At 44.8% G+C, this 19,067-nt stretch overlaps 1 protein-coding gene across 9 annotated transcripts in view; it reads right to left on the bottom strand.

Moving 5' to 3' along the window:
* PPIP5K1 (diphosphoinositol pentakisphosphate kinase 1) overlaps positions 1–19,067 on the bottom strand; it is a 141,020-nt gene that overhangs the window by 74,686 nt on the left and 47,267 nt on the right. For all 9 annotated transcript variants that reach the window (XM_048866593.2, XM_048866594.2, XM_048866592.2 and 6 more), the window contains 4 exons: positions 13,246–13,387; positions 10,619–10,842; positions 1,975–2,102; positions 1,471–1,585 (listed from right to left, as the gene is read on the bottom strand). In XM_048866593.2, coding sequence (XP_048722550.2) covers positions 1,471–1,585; positions 1,975–2,102; positions 10,619–10,842; positions 13,246–13,387 — 609 coding nt within the window. The remainder of the gene's footprint in view (positions 1–1,470; positions 1,586–1,974; positions 2,103–10,618; positions 10,843–13,245; positions 13,388–19,067) is intronic.

Below are 19,067 nucleotides of genomic sequence, written 5' to 3'. Positions count from 1 at the left end.
CAGTAAGAAAATGGAGAGGGAAGAATGGAAAGGAAGGAGGGTTGCTCTTACAAAAGGGTTTGATGAATGGAAAAACTGGAGAACACTTTGGACATGCCATTTGCGAGACGGGAAGGGCAGCATGGTGTCCCCCGAGCTCTCACCAGGGCACAGCCATGCCCCCAAGGTAGCATGCCCCACAGTACAGTATCCCCTGACACCACAGGGGACGGGGAGTGGAAGAAAAACACTCTGCACATTGACCAGGAAGTTAGATAAAGTCACTTCTGGCCACTTTCCTCAGATACAGAGAGCTGCCACAGGCACATGAACCTGAACCTGCTAAACAAGCCCCAACACATGCAAACCTTCTAGGAATAGCAGGATAGGAGACCAAGCGAACCAAAGAACACAATTAGCTGTTTGTGAGGCAATGCATTTCTTAGCCCTTCTAATACCCACAGGGAGCGTGTGTGTAGAGCCAACCTAACCAACCAACCATCAAGGCTCGGGGAAAGATTTCTCTGATTCAAGCTCTGTGGTGATGTGAAATTCTAGGCTCTACTCTTATCAAAGGAGAGACAGGGCTCCGTCTCCAAATGCCAAGCCCTTCCATCTCCTTCTCACCGAAGGGACCCACTCATACACAGAACCATAGGACTGGAAGGGACCTGGAGTGGTTATCTAGTCCAGTCCCCTGCACTCAAGGTAGGACTAAATATCATTTAGACCATCCCTGACAGGTGTTTGTCTAACCTGTTCTTAAAAATCTCCAATGACGAAGATTCCACAACCTCCCTGGGCAATTTATTCCAGTGATTAACCACCCTGACAGTTAGGAAGTTTTTCCTAACGTCCAACCTAACTCTCCCTTGCTGCAATTTAAGCCCATTGCTTCTGGTCCTATCCTCAAAAGTTAAGGAGAACAATTTTTCTCCCTTCTCCTTGTAACAACCTTTTATATACTTGAAAACTCATGCTTCTCCTTAGTCGTCTCTTCTCCAGACTAAACAAACCCAATTTTTTCAATCTTCCCTCAAAGGTCATGTTTTCTAGACCTTCCATCATTTTTGTTGCTCTTCTCTGGACTTTCTCTAATTTGTCCACATCTTTCCTGAAATGTGGCGCCCAGAACTAGACACAATTCTCCTGTTGAGGCCTAATCAGCGTGGAGTAGAGCGGAAGAATTACTTCTTTTGTCTTGCTTACAACACTCCTGCTAATATATCCCAGAATGTTTGCTTTTTTGCAACAGCGTTACTCTGTTGACTTCTATTTAGCTTGTAATCCACCAACTCCTGGATCCCTTTCTGCAGGACTCCTTCCTAGGCAGTCACAAAGCGGAGGTAGTGCTGGTCAGAAGCCAGTGGTATGAGTCATTGGTGGGGAGTTAGCTAGAAGGGGTAATCTGCAGCCACACACTGTTCACCCTAGACAGGGCTGATGAAGAAAGGGGGAAGGTTTACCCTGTGGTACTGCTGGCACACTTACATCCAAGAGCCCCCCATAGCGGAAGATGCTGAGCAGGGAATGTACATGGCTCTCGCTGGTAAAGTATAACCGTGTCCGTACATGGCGACCTGGGGACAGGACTCCTCTTGAGTATCTAAACCAAATCAGCCCCAGTGTTATTCACAATGTAGTTCATACAGACTCTCTCAAACATGCATGCCTAACAGAGTGAAATAATTCTGCAGAGATAAATACACCCACGTTTCACGGTAGCAGAGGCAGAGCAAGATGCGAGGAGCAAGTGGCCTGTTACACAGCATCCTAAGGAACAGGCCTGTAGGAATAGTGTAGTCCTCTCCCCAACCAAACACCTGCTCCCCTCTGCACATTCTGATAAAGGCAGCAACACTCCCTCTCCCTGCAACGATGCACTACTGCCTTAATTTAACATCACTGGTTGGTCCATCTAGGTCAACGTATGGCATGGCCTTCTCAGGGCACAGTGTGTCCCCGACCAGTGCCAGCATGCAGCAAGGTCCTTACAAAGGGTGCAGCTTGTTGACAGACTCATCCTCATGGGTTCTTTGCAGGTCCAACTGGATCTTCTTGATGAGAGGAAGACAGAAGCCAATAGCAATCTCCAGCTTCTCCTCCTTATTAATCCCATATTCCTGCAGTAGTAACAGAAAGAAAAGAACATAAGAACCACCATACTGGGTCAGACCAGTGGTCCATCTAGCCCAGGATCCTGTCTTCAGACAGCAGCCAATGCCAGGAGTTTCAGAGGGAATGAACAGTACAGTGATCATCTAGTCTGACCTCCCCTGTACAGCACGGGCCACAGACCTTCCCCACAATAATTCCGAGAGAAGAGCTTTAGAAAAACATCCGATCTTGATTTAAAAATGGTCAGTGATGGAGAATCCTCCATGATCCTTGGTAAATTGTTCCAATTGTTAATTACCGTCACTGTTAAAAATGTATGCCTTATTCCCAGTCTGAATTTGTCTAGCTTCAGTTTCCAGCCACTGGATCATGTTATACCTTTCTCTGCTAGATTGATTCGCCCGTTATTAAATATTTGTTCCCCATGTAGATACTTACAGACATCCCTTATCCTTCTCTTTGTTAAGCTAAATAGATGGAGCTTCTTAAGTCTATCACGAGAAGGCAGGTTTTCTAACCCTTTAATCATTCTCATGACTTTTCTGAACCCTCTCCCATTGATCAACTTCCTTCTTAAATTGTGGGCACCGGAACTGGATGCAGCATTCCAGCAACGGTCGCACCACTGTCAAATACATAGGTAAAATAATCTCTCTACTCCTACTCAACGTTCCCTTGATTATGCATCCCAGGATCGCTTTCTCTTTTGGCCATGGTGCCACACAGGGCATATATGAAAAACGTCTACACTGGAACCGAGGTTGAGGTTGAACTAGGAGGCAGGCTGGTTGGAAGTGGCTGGGTCTGGATAAAAGGAGTGAAAACCAGGCTGAGGTCAGGGCCGGGGTCTACTACGGACCCCTGCCCCGGAGGAAGAGGAGGCGGCTTTTTAAACAAATAACAAAACCCTCCACAGCCCGGGGCTTGGTGGCGAAGCGGGACTTCAGCTACTCAGCACCTGTTGTGGAAAACAGCCCAGCAGGGCACAGATTATCCAATAAATTCTTGGAACGTCTTGGAGACAATTTTTTATTTCAGAAGATGGAGAAAGCTACTGGGGAGAGGCTGGTCTAGATTTGATTTTGACAAGTAGGGAGGAACTGGTTGAGAATTTGAAAGTAATCATGAAATCTTCGATGATCTAAAAATCAAGAGAGAGTCCTGCAAAAAGTGAAAACTAGGTCAAATGACAAAGGATGAATATAAACAAATAACACAAGTAGATAAGAACAAAATTAGAGAGGCCAAGGCACAAAACAAGATCAAACTAGTTAGTGATATAAAGGTTAACAAGAAAACATTCTACAAATACATTAGAAGCAAGAGGAAGACCAAGCACAGGGTAGGACCGCTACTCAATGGAGGGGGAAGAACAATAACAGAAAATGTGGAAATGGCAGAGGCGCTTAATTTCTTCTTTGTTTTGGTTTTCACCAAGAAGGCTGGCGGTGACTAGATGTCTAACATAGTGAATACCAGTGAAAATGAGGTAGGATCAGATGAGGCTAAAACAGGGAACAAAGTTAAAAACTTACTTAGACAAATTAGATGTCTTCAAATCACCAGGGCCTGATGAAATGCATCCTAGAATACTCAAGGAGCTGACTGAGGAGATATCTGAGCCATTAGCGATTATCTTTCAAAAGTCATGGAAGACGGGAGAGATTCCAGAAGACTGGAAAAGGGCAAATATAGTACCAATATATAAAAAGGGGAATAAGGACAACCCAGGGAATTACAGACCAGTCAGCTTAACTTCTGTACCCGGAAAGATAATGGACCAAATAATTAAGCTATCAATTTGCAGACACCTAGAAAATAATAAGGTGATAAGTAACAGTCAGCATGGATTTGTCAAGAACAAATTGTGTCAAACCAACCTGATAGCTTTCCTTGACAGGGTAAAGAGACTTTTTTTTGGGGGGGGGGGGGGGGGGGGAGAAGTGGCAGACGTGTTATATCTTGACTTTAGTAAAGCTTTTGATACGGTCTTGCATGACCTCTCATAAACAAACTAGGGAAATGCAACCTAGATGGAGCTACTATAAGGTGGGTGCAAAACTGGTTGGAAAACCGTTCCCAGAGAGTAGTTATCCGTGGTTCACAGTCATGCTGGAAGGGCAAAATGAATGGGGTTCTGCAGGGATCAGTTCTGGGTCCAATTCTGTTCAATATCTTTGTCAATGATTTAGATAATGGCATAGAGAGTGCACTTATAAAGTCTGCGGATGATACCAAGCTGGGAGGGGTTGCAAGTGCTTTGAAGGATAGGATTAAAATTCAAAATGATCTGGACAAACTGGAGAATGGGTCTGAAGTAAACAGGTTGAAATTCAATAAGGACAAATGCAAAGTACTCCATTTAGGAAGGAACAATCAGTTGCACACATACAGAATGGGAAATGACTGCCTAGGAAGGTGTACTGCAGAAAGGGATCTGGGAGTCAAAGTGAACCACAAGCTAAATATGAGTCAACAGTGTAACATGGTTGCAAAAAAGTGAACATCATTCTGGGATGTATTAGCAGGAGTGCTGTAAGCAAGGCACAAGAAGTCATTCTTCCGTTCCACTCTGCGCCAATTAGGCCTCAACTGGAGTATTGTGTCTAGTTCTGGGTGCCACATTTCAGGAAAGATGTAGACAATTTGGAGAGAATCCTGAGAAGAGCGCCAAAAATGATAAAAGGTCTAAAAAACATGACTTATGAGGGAAGATTGAAAAAATTGGGTTTGTTTAGTCTGGAGAAGAGAGGACTAAGAGGGGACATGACAACAGTTTTCAAGTATGTAAAAGGTTGTTACAAGAAGGAGGGAGAAAAAACTGTTCTCTTTAACCTCTGAGGACAGGACAAGAAGCAATGGGCTTAAATTGCAGCAAGGGAGGGTTAGGTTGGACATTAGGAAAAACTTCCTAACTGTCAGGGTGGTTAAGCACTGGAATAAATTGCCTAGGGAGGTTGTGGAATCTCCATCATTGGAGATTTAAGAACAAGTCAGACAAACACCTGTCAGGAATGATCTAGGTAATATTTAGTCCTGCCATGAGGGCAAGGGACTGGACCAGATGACCTCTCGAGGTCCCTTCCAGTCCTATGATTCATGTTCAGCTGTTTATTCACCACAACCCCCATATTTTTTTTCCAGAGTCACTGATTCCCAAGATAGAATCATAGAATATCAGGGTTGGAAGGGACCTCAGGAGGTCATCTAGTCCAACCCCCTGCTCAAAAGCAGGACCCATCGCCAATTAAATCATCCCAGCCAGGGCTTTCTCAAGCCTGACCTTAAAAACTTCTAAGGAAGGAGATTCCACCACCTCCCTAGGTAACGCATTCCAGTGTTTCACCACCCTCCTAGTGAAAAAGTTTTTCCTAATATCCAACCTAAACCTCTCCCACTGCAACTTGAGACCATTACTCCTCGTTCTGTCATCTGCTACCATTGAGAACAGTCTAGAACCATCCTCTCTGGAACCCCCTCTCAGGTAGTTGAAAGCAGCTATCAAATCCCGCCTCATTCTTCTCTTCCGCAGACTAAACAATGCTCAAATAAATTGGTTAGTCTCTAAGGTGCCACAAGTACTCCTTTTCTTTTTGCCAGTTCCCTCAGCCTCTCCTCATAAGTCATGTGTTCCAGACCCCTAATCATTTTTGTTGCCCTTCGCTGGACTCTCTCCAATTTATCCACATCCTTCTTGTAGTGTGGGGCCCAAAACTGGACACAGTACTCCAGATGAGGCCTCACCAATGTCGAATAGAGGGGACCTATCACGTCCCTCGATCTGCTCGCTATGCCCCTACTTATACATCCCAAAATGCCATTGGCCTTCTTGGCAACAAAGGCACACTGCTGACTCATATCCAGCTTCTCGTCCACTGTCACCCCTAGGTCCTTTTCCGCAGAACTGCTGCCTAGCCATTCGGTCCCTAGGTACCTTGGTACAGGCATGAACAGCTGTGCTGAGGCTTTAGACATAGCCTGATCTTAAAGTTATCACGTAATTGCACAAGTAACAAACCCATTCACTGCAGGAAAGTTTGGCAGGTTTGGAAAATATCATGGCTTCACCGCCAAACTTAAGTGTGGATGAAAGTGTCCGTTTATATAAAATACTAGAGACAAATCATCTGCATGCTCTACTGAAGGTCAAGTATGGACACAGATGAAGACACCCAGACATTCATGAAAAATAATCATGAAAGCCAGGCATTTAAATGGAACACTTGCTGCCAAAGAAAGGCCAAAGGTAAGATGCAGTTTTATTGGTAGAGCTCTTCCTGGACTCCAGAGGTTATGTTCAGTGAGATAGATTAAGATCTGAAAATGGCCATCTCTCAAGACCGTCTCATCATGCTTGTAGTTTTGATGCTACTATTGAACAGAAGGGTGAGTCCCTCTTCAACACCTCTGGAAAAATGAGCTCTGCCTTTGAAACCTGATAACAAGTACTATGTCCTCCAGGGTGTTAATACAGTCAGACAGTCATTTGCCCCATGCCAGGTACTCCAACTGCCAACACTGTATGATAGCTGGCAAGCTTTCATTTGTATTACAACCAAGAAGCAAACCTCACATACCCTTAAGCTTAGTGATTTTCCTTTTTATATCCCTCCCCCCCCCCCGCACACACACCCTGTGCATTCCAGATGGGAAGAATCATTGTATTGAGGTTTTTATTTATATTACAAATAAAAACCTTGATACAGTGCATTTCTGATGGGAGGAATCAAAGCTTTTTTACAGAAGCTCTTGTCAATTTCTGGACCTGACTGTCCACCAGACCTTGTGTACTCCATCAGCTCCAAGAAGGGTTTGGTAAAGCAGAAAATGGGAGGCCTTAGGGGTTTCTACGATCCATGCGTGGGCTACAAAAGACACAAAGACAGTGCTGAAAATTCTATGGTATCTAGGTATGCTTAGCGCGGATGCTCTGGATTGCTGTGTATTTCATGCTGGAGCCACTCCAGAATCAGAATTGAAACATTTACTTCCTGGTTTTTAAGCAGATAAATCTGAGGTCAGTAGCTCTGAAAACACCAATGGTCTGCTCATATTCCCTCCTATGAGAGGTCAGAGACAAACAGCCATTAGCACATTTATGCTGCCAGATCCAGGGGATATCAAAGTATGTTTCATGGCCCCTCACCAATAGCAGTAGGTCCAAATTGGACTGACAGCACATTCTTCTCCCTGGATCCTTTCCTACACAAGGGGAAGAGTTCCCAGCATCTCTTCTCACCTTTGCAACAGGGCTGCTGAGGCAGCAGAGCATCTTCCCTGCAACTCTGTGTGGCCTGCTGTGGCACAGCATCTCCCTCCTAGCCTTAACAGTCCTGCGACAGGTCCACCTGCTCTCAGGGAGACCCTGGCAAGAAGCAGACTCTAATCAGAGCATAAAACAGGGTCTTCCGCCCCTCCTTGGCTACCCTTCTGCCCCACTCACTCACAGTGCGGACCTCTGGACTTTCTCCCTGCAGATTTGGCTTCTACCCTCAGGGCTTCATCCCAAAGTCCTTTCCCAAATCAGATTCTCCCCAGGCTGGATCCTTATTCCAAGTCTATTTCCAGGCTGTCTGAGTGATGGCCTCTTTCCATCCCTGCCACAAGAGCCTCCTTCTCTCCTGCTGCCCTCTCCCTTGGGTCAGTCACAGGAGGGACTCTCCCTCCAGCAACTATCCAAACCCTGATGAGAGTCACCCAACTCTTCTGCACTTGGATCTGATAATTGACTTGAACCTCTTGATTCCCAGCCAGTCAGGATCAGCTGGGGGAACTGCTCCATCACAGGGAAGGCTGAGCCCAGCTTACCTTAAAAGGCCCAACCAAGTGGTGACAGCTGCAGAAAAACTCTGAAGCCAACAGGCAGCCCCTTGTGGAGTGATTCATCATATCCTCCGAGTCTGAGATCCTCTGAGATCCCCCTCCACTGCTGGCACCTCCACCCCTTCTGCAGAGGTGCCTTGGGGGATGGAGCAGAGAGGCCTCAGGGAAGGGGATTGAGAGGTGCGAGTGGCGAGTGGGGGGCCTCAGGACAGGGGGCGGAGAAAGGGCAGGACCTCAGGGAGAAGAGCCAGAACATTGCAAACTCATATTAAAAAGACAACAACAACCCATACATCTTCTGTATTGTCAGGAAAAACTATCATCTGATGAATTTGACCTCCATCTTGATCTAAATTAAAAATAATAGTAAAAAAGAAACTTTAAAAACATTTTTCTTCCAAAAATAAAACCATAATTCTGTAAAACATTAAACATGATCTAACCAAAATTTGTTGACCCTTCTAGAGCAGCTTGTGATATTTCAAGGAAAAGGCATTGGCCTATTTAAAATTAAATGCTACTGTTTTTTGCTGACCATCCCACATGCATCAAAACATGGTGGCACACACAAAATAGTATTTTTTGTTTTACCATTTCACTGCTCCCCATGGAGGCAGACATCTTACATAAAAGTACATCAGCAATATTGTTTTTCTGTTAAGATGGCAGAATAGTGAAACCTTTGGATCCATAAGATGCCTTAGAACAAAAAGTCTAGGTGGGGAAAAAGGCTGTATCATAACCTCGTGCATAGGCACTGACTTCCCCTCCGCCCCTGTCCCCGTCCCGGCCTCACCCTCACCCCAATTCCATCCCTTTCCCTCAAGTCCCTGCCCCTGCCCTGCCTCTTTACCACCTCCTCCCCCGAGCGCGCCACATCCCCATTCCTCCCGGAAAGTCCTAAGCGCTGCCAAACAGCTGTTAGGCAGCGGGCTGGAAGCACTGGGATGGGAAGGAGTGACGACGCCACGCTCGGGGTAGGAGGAGGGGAGAGCTTGGCTGCCAGTGAGTGCGGAGTGCCCGCTAATTTCTCCCTGTGGGTGCTCCAGCCCCTCAGCACCCATGGAGTCAGTGCTTATGACCTCATGTCCTCAGACATGAGCCAGGCATCAGTTTTTGAGCAGGTTAGAACCCCAGTGCTAGATTCTCAAACCCAATCCTTGGAGGTTGAATTTCTGTGGCACAGCTGAGCCCTTGGAGGTAGGCTAGGAACCAAACAGAACCATTACGGGCCCTTCTTGGAATAAGGGAACACAGCTTCAGAACCTAATAAACTGATTGCTGAGGCTTCTGGTAGTATGCTCAAATAAATTGGTTAGTCTCTAAGGTGCCACAAGTACTCCTTTTCTTTTTGCGAATACAGACTAACACGGCTGTTCCTCTGAAACCTATAAATGGATTCCGTCCCACTCTTGACTTTCAAGGAGAGGGCCTGAAAGACAGGGCATCGAAGGGGAAAACCCTCTCCTAGACAAGCAGGACATCAAGAGTTTTCATGTGAACACGACCAGACAGGAAGACCATCATTAAGACTCCATCCCATAACAGAAATCCACCATCCTGAACTCAATTAGAAGTTTGCAATGTGATTCCCAATTTCCACTGGTGGAAAGATCTCAACAAGGATGTTCACGTCCCCATATTGGGCACATAGCCAGTAAGAAAAGCAATTCGCTAAAGATCACGATGTATTACTCCTGCAATACCAGGCTCAATTGAACAGGACTGGTCCAGAGCCTCAGCCTAAATGGTCCTATGCTGGGCACAGAATCACTAGATAAGGGACTCTTCCTACTCAAAGGGGTTGGATCCTCATGCTGGCTGGATCCATGCTTTGGTTCCAGAGGTAGACAATGGCCTCTGACATTTCAGGAGCCACTTTAGGCATACACCCAGGTCTGCTAGGTTGACCTGGACTTATCCAGGGATCTTAATTGGGAGCAGATCCTTAACTTGATAGCCAGACTTAATCAACTGGGCCTGAAGAGCTTTTCCACCAGCTGGGGGGTGAGGCAGCCTTCCCCTCTCTGCAGGACAATCCTGTACATTGACACTGGACTTGTACATGGGCTAACCTTAGCTTAGCAGGCCTGGAGAGTCTCCCTTGACAGTGAGGTTGTGAGGGAGCCTACCCTCCTGCTTGTGGTAATCTAGAGGAAGCCCGTGCCTGATGGACATCTCATCTTCTGCACTTTTCACTTAAGAAATCGGATTAGTTGGCTGATAATTTAACTATAAACAAAATTTGCCCCTAAATGGCAAAAGAAAAAACCCAACAAGATAAGCACACAGAACACTGTATATGATCAAAGTTTGCTACACCTTCAGTGGTTAGAAGGAACTGTAGGGTAGTTAGGGCCACTTACCTTTTCCTAGCCTTGGAACCTTTCTCGCTAAGAGGGCAAGGAAGGGGCAAGCTGACCTAGTGGACAATGCTCTCTAGAAGATACGGGTGGCTTGCAGAGTAGCTGCCTTGCTCCCACAAGTGATAAAATGCAGAAGAAGTAGGAACTACTCAATACAGTGAAATCCTCTTATAAACACCAACCAACCAACCACTTTCTGGTTTTTGCTCACAGTGGGGAAACCTGACACGGGCCTGAAGACACATCCCTTTGTGAGACCCATGTTAGACACTTCCGCTATTGAGAGCGAGCGTCACTCCTAGGAGAGAGGGGAAAGTCGAGCCAGACTGTACCTGGGGTATGATCACATCTGCCAAGGCTTTGGAGAGTTTGAAGAGTTCAGCAGTGCCCTCCAGCTTCAGAGTGCAATTGTGTTGTACATCATATTTGATGCAGTCATAGATATCAGGGATCTTGCTGATGTCATAGCGCCCATTCTTCATGCGGAAATCCCTCTCCAACTTGCTCCAGCGCTGCAGCATCAGCTCCAAAGTCTCACTGTGGTACAGCTGCAGGTCTAAAGAGCAGCAATAACAAAACAAATATGTTTTAAAAAGGGAAACAGAGGCTCTCTCTACACTGTGTTTGAAAACCTGCTGTACAGAGCCGGGGCTACAGGCTCAGGCTTGTACTAAAAAGAGCCCTGTAGACGTCCATACTTGGGCTGGAGAAACACACCCATCACCCCAGGCTTCAGAGCCTGAGCTCCAGCCTGAGCCCAGATGTCTACACAGCTCTTTTTAGTGCCTTAGCAGGAGCCTGAGTGCTATAGACCCAGGCTCTGAGACTCACTGCTGCAGGTTTTAAAGTGCAGTGTAGACATACTAAAAGGAGATCCTGAAGCATGATAGAGTAGTCAGCCTATCTTTGATACCTGGTAATTATTCAACAATCAATTTTTATGCTCCTGGAGGATAATAGGGTTATAAGCAATAGCCAGCATGGATTTGTCAAGAATAAACCATGCCAAACCAATCCAATTTCCTTCTTTGAAAGGATTATGACCTGGTGGGGGGAGAGAACCAGTAGACAGGATGTATCTTGATTTTAGTAAGGCTTTTGACACAGTCACACGACACTCTCATAAGCAAACTAGGGAAATGTGGTCAAGATGAAATTACTACGAGGTGGGTGCACAACTGGTTGAAAGACCATACTCAAAAAGCAGTTATCAAATCAGCCATAGCCAAACTGGGAGGGTGGTGAAGCACTGGAACGGGTTACCTAGGGAGGTGGTGGAATCTCCATCCTTAGAGGTTTTTAAGGCCCGGCTTGACAAAGCCTTGGCTGGGATGATTTAGTTGGTGTTGGTCCTGCTTTGAGCAGGGGATTGGACTAGATGACCTCCTGAGCGCTCTTCCAACCCTAATATTCTATGATGTATCTAGTGGGATCCCACAGGGCTCAGTCCTGGGTAGGTACTATTCAATATTTTAATTAATTACTTGGATAATGGAGTGGAGAGTATGCTTATAAAGTCTGCAGATGACACCAAGCTGGGAGGGGTTAAAGCACTTTGGAGGACAGGATCAGAATTCAAAACAACCTTGACAAATTGGAGAACTGGTCTGAAATCAATAAAATGAAGCCACCAAAGTACTTTACTCAAGAAGGAAAAAAAAACCAACCAAATGCACAACTACAAAATGGGAAATAACTGGCTCGGCGGTAGTACTGCTGAAAAGAATCAGGGTGGGGAGGGGGGGAAATGAGGGTTCTAGCAGATCACAAATTAAATCCGAGTCAAAAATGTAAAGCAGTTGCAAAACAGGCTAATATCACTCTGAGGTGTATTAAACAGGACTGACATATGTAAGACATAAAAGAGGTAACTGTCCCGCTCTACTTGGCACTAGTGAGTTGTCATTTGGAGTAGTGTGTCCATTCTGGGCACCATGCTTTAGGAAGAGGTGGACAAAATGGAGAGACTACAAAATAGAGCAAGAAAGATGATAAAAGATTTAGAGATCCTGACTTATGAGAAAAAGTTAAAACAGTGAGTACGCTTAGTCTTGAGAAAAGAAGACTGAGGGGGGACCTGATAAGTCTCCAAATATGATAATGGCTCTTATAAAGAGGACTGGGATCGTTTGTTCTGTATGTCCACTAAAGGTAGGACAAGAAGTAATCGGCTTAATCTGCAACAAGGGAAGTTTAGGTTAGATATTAGGAAAATCTCTCTCACTTGAACAGTAGTTAAGCTCCAGAATAAGGCTTCCAATGGCGGTTGTGGAATCTCCCTCATTGGAGGTTTTTAAGAACAGGTTGGACAAACACCTGTCAGGGCTGGTCTAGGTTTACTTGGTCCTGCCTTAGTGCAGTGGGCTGGACTTGATGACTTTGAGGTCCCTTCCAACCCCATATTGCTATGATTCTATGTTCACACCCAGGCTACTCTTATTTGAGTTTCAACTGACAAGACTGCACGTGTTTCCGATAGCTGGGATTCCAGCTGGGAAAGGAAAAATAAAGAAAGACCTACAGCCTCATAGCAAATACCACAAATGGGCTTGGAAAACCCAGTCACACCCAAGAAGTCTGCATTGTTACTAACAGTAATCACTAACGCCTTGAACACAGAGCAATCCAGCTCCTTGGCGTTACACCTTTCCAGAACATGGTTCAAAATAGGAATGGAAGCTTCCAGATCAACAGCATGCAGACCAGACTCGATATATATATTTTAAAGAACTGGAGCTTTCTACCACGCTTTGGAAGGCTCCTCCTCCGGAGCTGAACTATGCTGCTCAGCTGAGTCCAACTGCTCCCTTCATGCATTAGCCAAGCCTCTCTCCAAGTGTGCGTTTCCTAGGCCTCTTTACTGCAGACACATATTTATACAGCTCAGAGCTCTTGCTTGCACAGACCAATCTAGAGGATTCTGCTCTGGACAACCCTATTCCCAAGCCCAGCTGCTCACCTGCAGATTTGGGATCTTCCAGACGTTTGCATATCTGGGAAGTGAGGTTTTCGATTAGGGCAAACACCTTGTCACAGATCTCTACTGGGTTCTGGATGAAAGTCATGGAGTTGACCAGCGAGATGCTGCCTGTTGGTGCTAACTGCAGAGTAAAGAGAACACAAAAAGGTTAGTGTCTATTCATATAGAGAGCACAGAGCATCCAGCCCAGCCCCAGCAATTAAGCTTCCGGAAATGGTGTGCAACTGACAAACTAATGCCTTGTGTAACAGTCATCCTATACATCCACCACCAACAGCCTTTACCTCCCTGACCCTCCATGCCACACCTGGCCTGTTGGCAAAAGTCTCTCTCTATGGTACAGCAGAGACCTTCCAAGAGGGACTAGGTGGTATTCATAGGTGAGAAGCTGTCATAAATATAAAGGGAAGTGTAAACACCTTTAAATCCCTTCTGGCCAGAGGAAAAACCCTTTCACCTGTAAAGGGTTAAGAAGCTAAGATAACCTCGCTGGCACCTGATCAAAATGACCAATGAGGAGACAAGATACTTTCAAAGCTGGGGGGGGGGGGGGGGAGGGGGACACAACAAAGGGTTCTCTCTGTCTGTGTGTTGCTTTTGCTGGGACCAGAGCAGGAATGCAGGTCAGAACTCCTGTAAAGAGTTAATAAACAATCTAGTTAGATATGCGTTAGATTCTGTTTTGTTTAAATGGCAGATAAAATAAGTTGTGCTGAATGGAATGTAGATTCCTGCTTTTGTGTCTTTTTGTAACTTAAGGTTTTGCCTAGAGGGATTCTCTAGGTTTTTAATCTGATTACCCTGAAAGGTATTTACCATCCTGATTTTACAGAGGTGATTCTGTTACTTTTTCTTTAATTAAAATTCTTTTTTTAAGTACCTGATTGCTTTTTCATTATTCTTAACATCCAAGTGTTTGGGTCTGTGTTCACCTATGCAAATTGGTGAGGATTTTTATCAAGCCTTCCCCAGGAAAGGGGGTGTAGGGCTTGGGGGGAAAGACATTTCCAAGTGGGCTCTTTCCCTGTTATTTTTGTTAGACGCTTGGTGGTGGCAGCAATAAGGTGCAGGGACAAAAGATAAAATAGTTTGTACCTTGGGGAAGTTTTAACCTAAGCTGGTAAAAAAATAAGCTTAGGGGGTTTTTCATGCAGGTCCCCACATCTGTACCCTAGAGTTCAGAGTGGGGAAGCAACCTTGACAGAAGCCATTTCCTTTTCTCTACTGGGTCTCAGCTTCTTCCATTCTGAGACCTCAGATTACAACAGAAAAAAAATTTGGGGGACCCTCCCCCAGTCTAGTTGTAAGGAAAGGAATGGTGGTCATAACCTCTAGGTTCTGTTCCTGGTCCCCAGGTTGAGTACCATGCTTTACTCCCAGTGCATCAGATGCTGATGAGGGCAAGTGCTGCCAGGTGCTTCATTAGTACAGAGGAGTCTGGGTCCTGTCAACGTACATGGAGTGGGCTGGATCCAGGCTTGATTATTTTACTTCTCATGCACAGCAGCCATGACTGCTCCAGGTAGACCTGAGAGGAAGAGGCCCTATGCTTGTGTGGGAAGGAAGTCCCCTTCACCTCAGAGAGGAAGAGGCCAACAAAGGCACACAACCAACTTGGCCTCGCATTAAAACACCAAGAAAACTAAAATACTCCAACAGGCTCCGAATCACCAGGATCCTGCTCCCATAATTCAGATTAATCGAGACCCTGGAGACTGTTGAGCTGCTGAGGTAAAGTAAGTACTATCTGTAGCAGAAAGCCAACATCGACAAGGAAATTCACCACCACCCTCAACGTGCCAGTGCCGCTTTAGAAAAACGTGCCTTCGAATATTGTGACATCAAGAATCAAACCAAACTTCTCATGTACCAGGCTGTTATCCCTGCTCTCTTGTACGGTGCTAAAACTAAGGTCATGTACAGTAGACACCTCAAGATTCTTGAAGGATAGCATCAACGGTGCCTCTGCAAGATCTTCCAAACCAAGTGGGATGCCCAACACACCAACATCAGTGTTCTGTCCCAAGGGCAAAACCTCCAGTATTGAAGCTATGATCATCCACCACCAACTCTGCTGGGCTGGTCACGTTCTTTGAATGCCACAAAATTGACTCCTGAAGCAGGTCATGTTCTCACAACTGAGCCATGGCCAATTGATATGGGGAGGCGGGGGAAGCACTTCAAAGACACCCTCAAAACTAACATGAAGGGCAATATTGACATAAAACTCTTGGGATGCCCTTGACTAACCAAAATGAAAAAGGATCCCAGTATTTTGAGATCAATGGAGACAACAGGAAACTGAGAAACAGGAAAGGAAAGAATGTGGCACAGCCCGACTCGACGATCCATATCCGCCCCTTCCACTGGGAAACGACTGCCTCAATTGAGGCCAGATCTATGGATCTCAGATCGGTCTCATTAGCCACCTGCGGATGCACCAGTGATAACTGGCTATCATTTTATGGTAGCCTGACCCAATTCAACCCCGATTCTGCTACTGTCTCCTGACCGCAAGTGAGTAACTGACCAGTATACATAGGCCGCCTGTGGCCCAGCCCTGATAAGATGTGTATGCACATGTGACACATGGCAGTGAGCAAGGAAGCACTACATTTAGGCCACCACCATCACTAAGATAAAACACGGTCAGAATGCTGTCTCTGCCTTTCTAGATATGAGCAATGACGTGCAGAAGATTAGAAGATTAAAGAGTCATAGATTTTAAGGCCAGAAGAGAATTATGATAATCTACTTGGAGCACCCCCATAACAGAGGCCAGAGAATTTCACCCCGTGGTCCCTGCATCAGCCTATAATTCTGGCTGAAGAGATCCTTTAGAAAAAGATATCTGGTCTTAATTCAAAAAGAATCAAAAAGTGATGGAGAAACCACCACATCACCCAGCAAGTTGTTCAATTGTTAATTACTCCGACTGTTGGCAATTTACACCCTTATTTCTAGTCTGAATTCCTCTAACTTCAGCTTCCAGCCACTGGATTGGGATATGCCTTTGTCTGCCACATTGAAGAGTCCTCTACTATCACGAGCCTTTTCCCCGGGCAGTTACTTGCAGATAGTGATCACGCCATCAAAAACCTTCTCTTGGAAAAACTAAATAGATTGAGCTTATTTTTAGTTTCTCACTGTAAGCCAGGTTTTCCAGACCTCAAATCATTCTGAACCTCTCCAATTTATCACCAACATCCTTTTTAAAGTGTTGACACCAGAACTGGACACAGTGATCTGTAATGGTCTGCATATAGAAGTAACAGCACCTCACCTACTTGATATTCTCTTGCTTATGCATCCAAGGGATTGCGTTTGTTCTCTTAACCAGTGCAAGGCACTGGAAATTCATGTCCAGCTGGTATCCACTAGGACCTAAAGTCCCTTTCAGAGTCACTGCTTTCCAAAATACTCCCCATTCCTAGAAGCGTGACCCACTACATTCTTTGTTCCTACATGTGTGACTTTCACATTTAGCTGTACTAAAATGCATGCTGTTCAAAGAAGCCCAGCTTACCACACGATTCAGATCCCTCTGTAGAACTGACCCCACCATTATTTACCTTTCCACCAATTTCTGTGACCCCTGCAAACTTTACTAGTAATTATTTTATACTTTCTGCTAGATCACAGGTAACGATAGCGATTAGCACCGAGTAAAGAACAGATCTGAGGGACCCCACTTAGAACGCCCTCACAGAATGATTCCCCATTTACAATTTCTTTTTGAGATGTAGGAGACAAATTCTGAACCCATTTAATACGGGCTACATTGGTTCTGTACAGTGTTAATCTTTTAATCATGTCACATGGGACTAAGCCAAGTGCCTTACGGAAGTTTAAGTATATTATCTCAAAACTATTTCCTTTGTCAACCAGACTTGTAAGCTCATTAGAAAGTGATATTGGGTTAGCTACTTCCCATAAAATCATGTTGACTGGAATTAACTAACTAATTCTTTACCGATTTCATCCCGTATCGGCCTTTTCACATTTTCCCTGGCTCAATGTTAGGCTGTCTGAACTAGAACCACCCAGTTCATCCTTTTTAATACTGGCACATTAGGTTTTTCCAGATTCAGCAAGACCTGGGATGGCTCAGTCCCAGATTGACATGTCATTAGAGGAAGTTTTGAAACAAAATTGATAAATTAAATAATAAGTCACCAAGACCAGATGGTATTTACCCAAGCGTTCTGAAGGAACTCAAATGTGAAATTGCAGAACTATTAACTGTGGTTTATAACCTATCATTTAAATCAAATGTACCAAATGACTGCAGGATAGCTTATGTGACCCCAATTTTTAAAAAGGGCTCTAGAGGTGATCCCAGCAATTACAGGCTGGTAAGTCTGACTTCAGTATCAGGCAAACTGGTTGCAACTATAGTAAAGAACAGAATAGTCAGACACGTACATCAACATAATTTGTTGGGGAACAGTCAACATGGTTTTTGTAAAAGGAAATCATACCTCACCAATCTACTAGAATTCTTTGAGGGGGGGTCAACAAGCATGTGGACAAGGGGGATCTAGTGTACTTAGATTTTCAGAAAGCCTTTGACAAGGTCCATCACCAAAGGCTCTTAAGCAAAGTAAACTGTCATGGGATAACAGGGAAGGTCCTCTCGTAGATCAGTAACTGGTGAGAAAAGATAGGAAACAAAGGGCAGGAATACATAGTCAGGTTTCAGAATGGAGAGAGGTAAATAGTGGTGTCCCCCAGGAGTCTGTACTGGGAAAAGTACTATTCAACATATTTTTAAGCAATCTGGAAAATGGGGTAAACTGAGGTGGCAAAATTTGCAGATGATACAAAACTACTCAAGATAGTTAAGTCCCAGACTGAAGAATTACAAAGGGATCTCACAAACCTGGGTGAGTGGACAACAAAATGGCAGATGAAATTCAATGTTGATAAATGCAAATGCACAGTGGAAAACATAATCCTAACTATACATATAAAATGATGGGGTCTAAACTAGCTGTTACCACTCAAGAGAGAGCTCTTGGAGTCATTGTGGAGAGCTCTCTGAAACCATCCGCTCAAATGTGCGACAGCCATCAAAAAAACTATCAGAATGTTGGGAATGATTCAGAAAAGGATTGATAATAAGATAGAAAATATCATATTGCCTCTATATAAATCTGTGGTACACCCACATCTTGAATACTGTGTGCAGATGTGGTCGCTCCATCCCCAAAAAAATATATTGGAATTGGAAAAGGTTCAGAAAAGGGCAACAAAAATGATTAGGGGTATGGAACAGCTTCTGTATGAGGAGTGATTAATTAGAATGGGACTTTTCAGCTTGGAAAAGAGATGACTAAGGGGGGAATATGATAGAGATCTATAAAATCATGACTGGTGTAAATAAGGAAATGTTATTTACTCCTTCTCATAACACAAGAACTAGGGGTCACCAAATGAAATTAATAGGCAGCAGATTTAAAACAAACAAACAAATGGAAGTATTTCTTCAGACAACACATAGTTAACCTGTGGAACTCTTTGCCAGACGATGTTGTGAAGGCCAAGACCATAACAGCGTTCAAAAAAAGAACTAGATAAATTCATGGAGGATAGGTCCATCAATGGCTACTAGCCAGGATGGCCAGGGATGGTATCCCTGGCCTCAGTTTGCCAGAAGCTGGGAATAGGTGACAGGGGATGGATCACTTGATGATTACCTGTTCTCTTCATTCCCTCTGGGGCACCTGATATTGGCCATGGTTGGAAGACAGCATACTGGGCTAGATGGATCTTTGGTCTGACTCAGTATGGCCGTTCTT

This window comes from Caretta caretta, chromosome 10 (assembly GCF_965140235.1).
Source record: "Caretta caretta isolate rCarCar2 chromosome 10, rCarCar1.hap1, whole genome shotgun sequence".
Classification (NCBI taxonomy): Eukaryota; Metazoa; Chordata; order Testudines; family Cheloniidae; genus Caretta; species Caretta caretta.
Note: the sequence above shows the minus strand (reverse complement) of the source record. Positions and strands in the feature narration are given on the sequence as shown.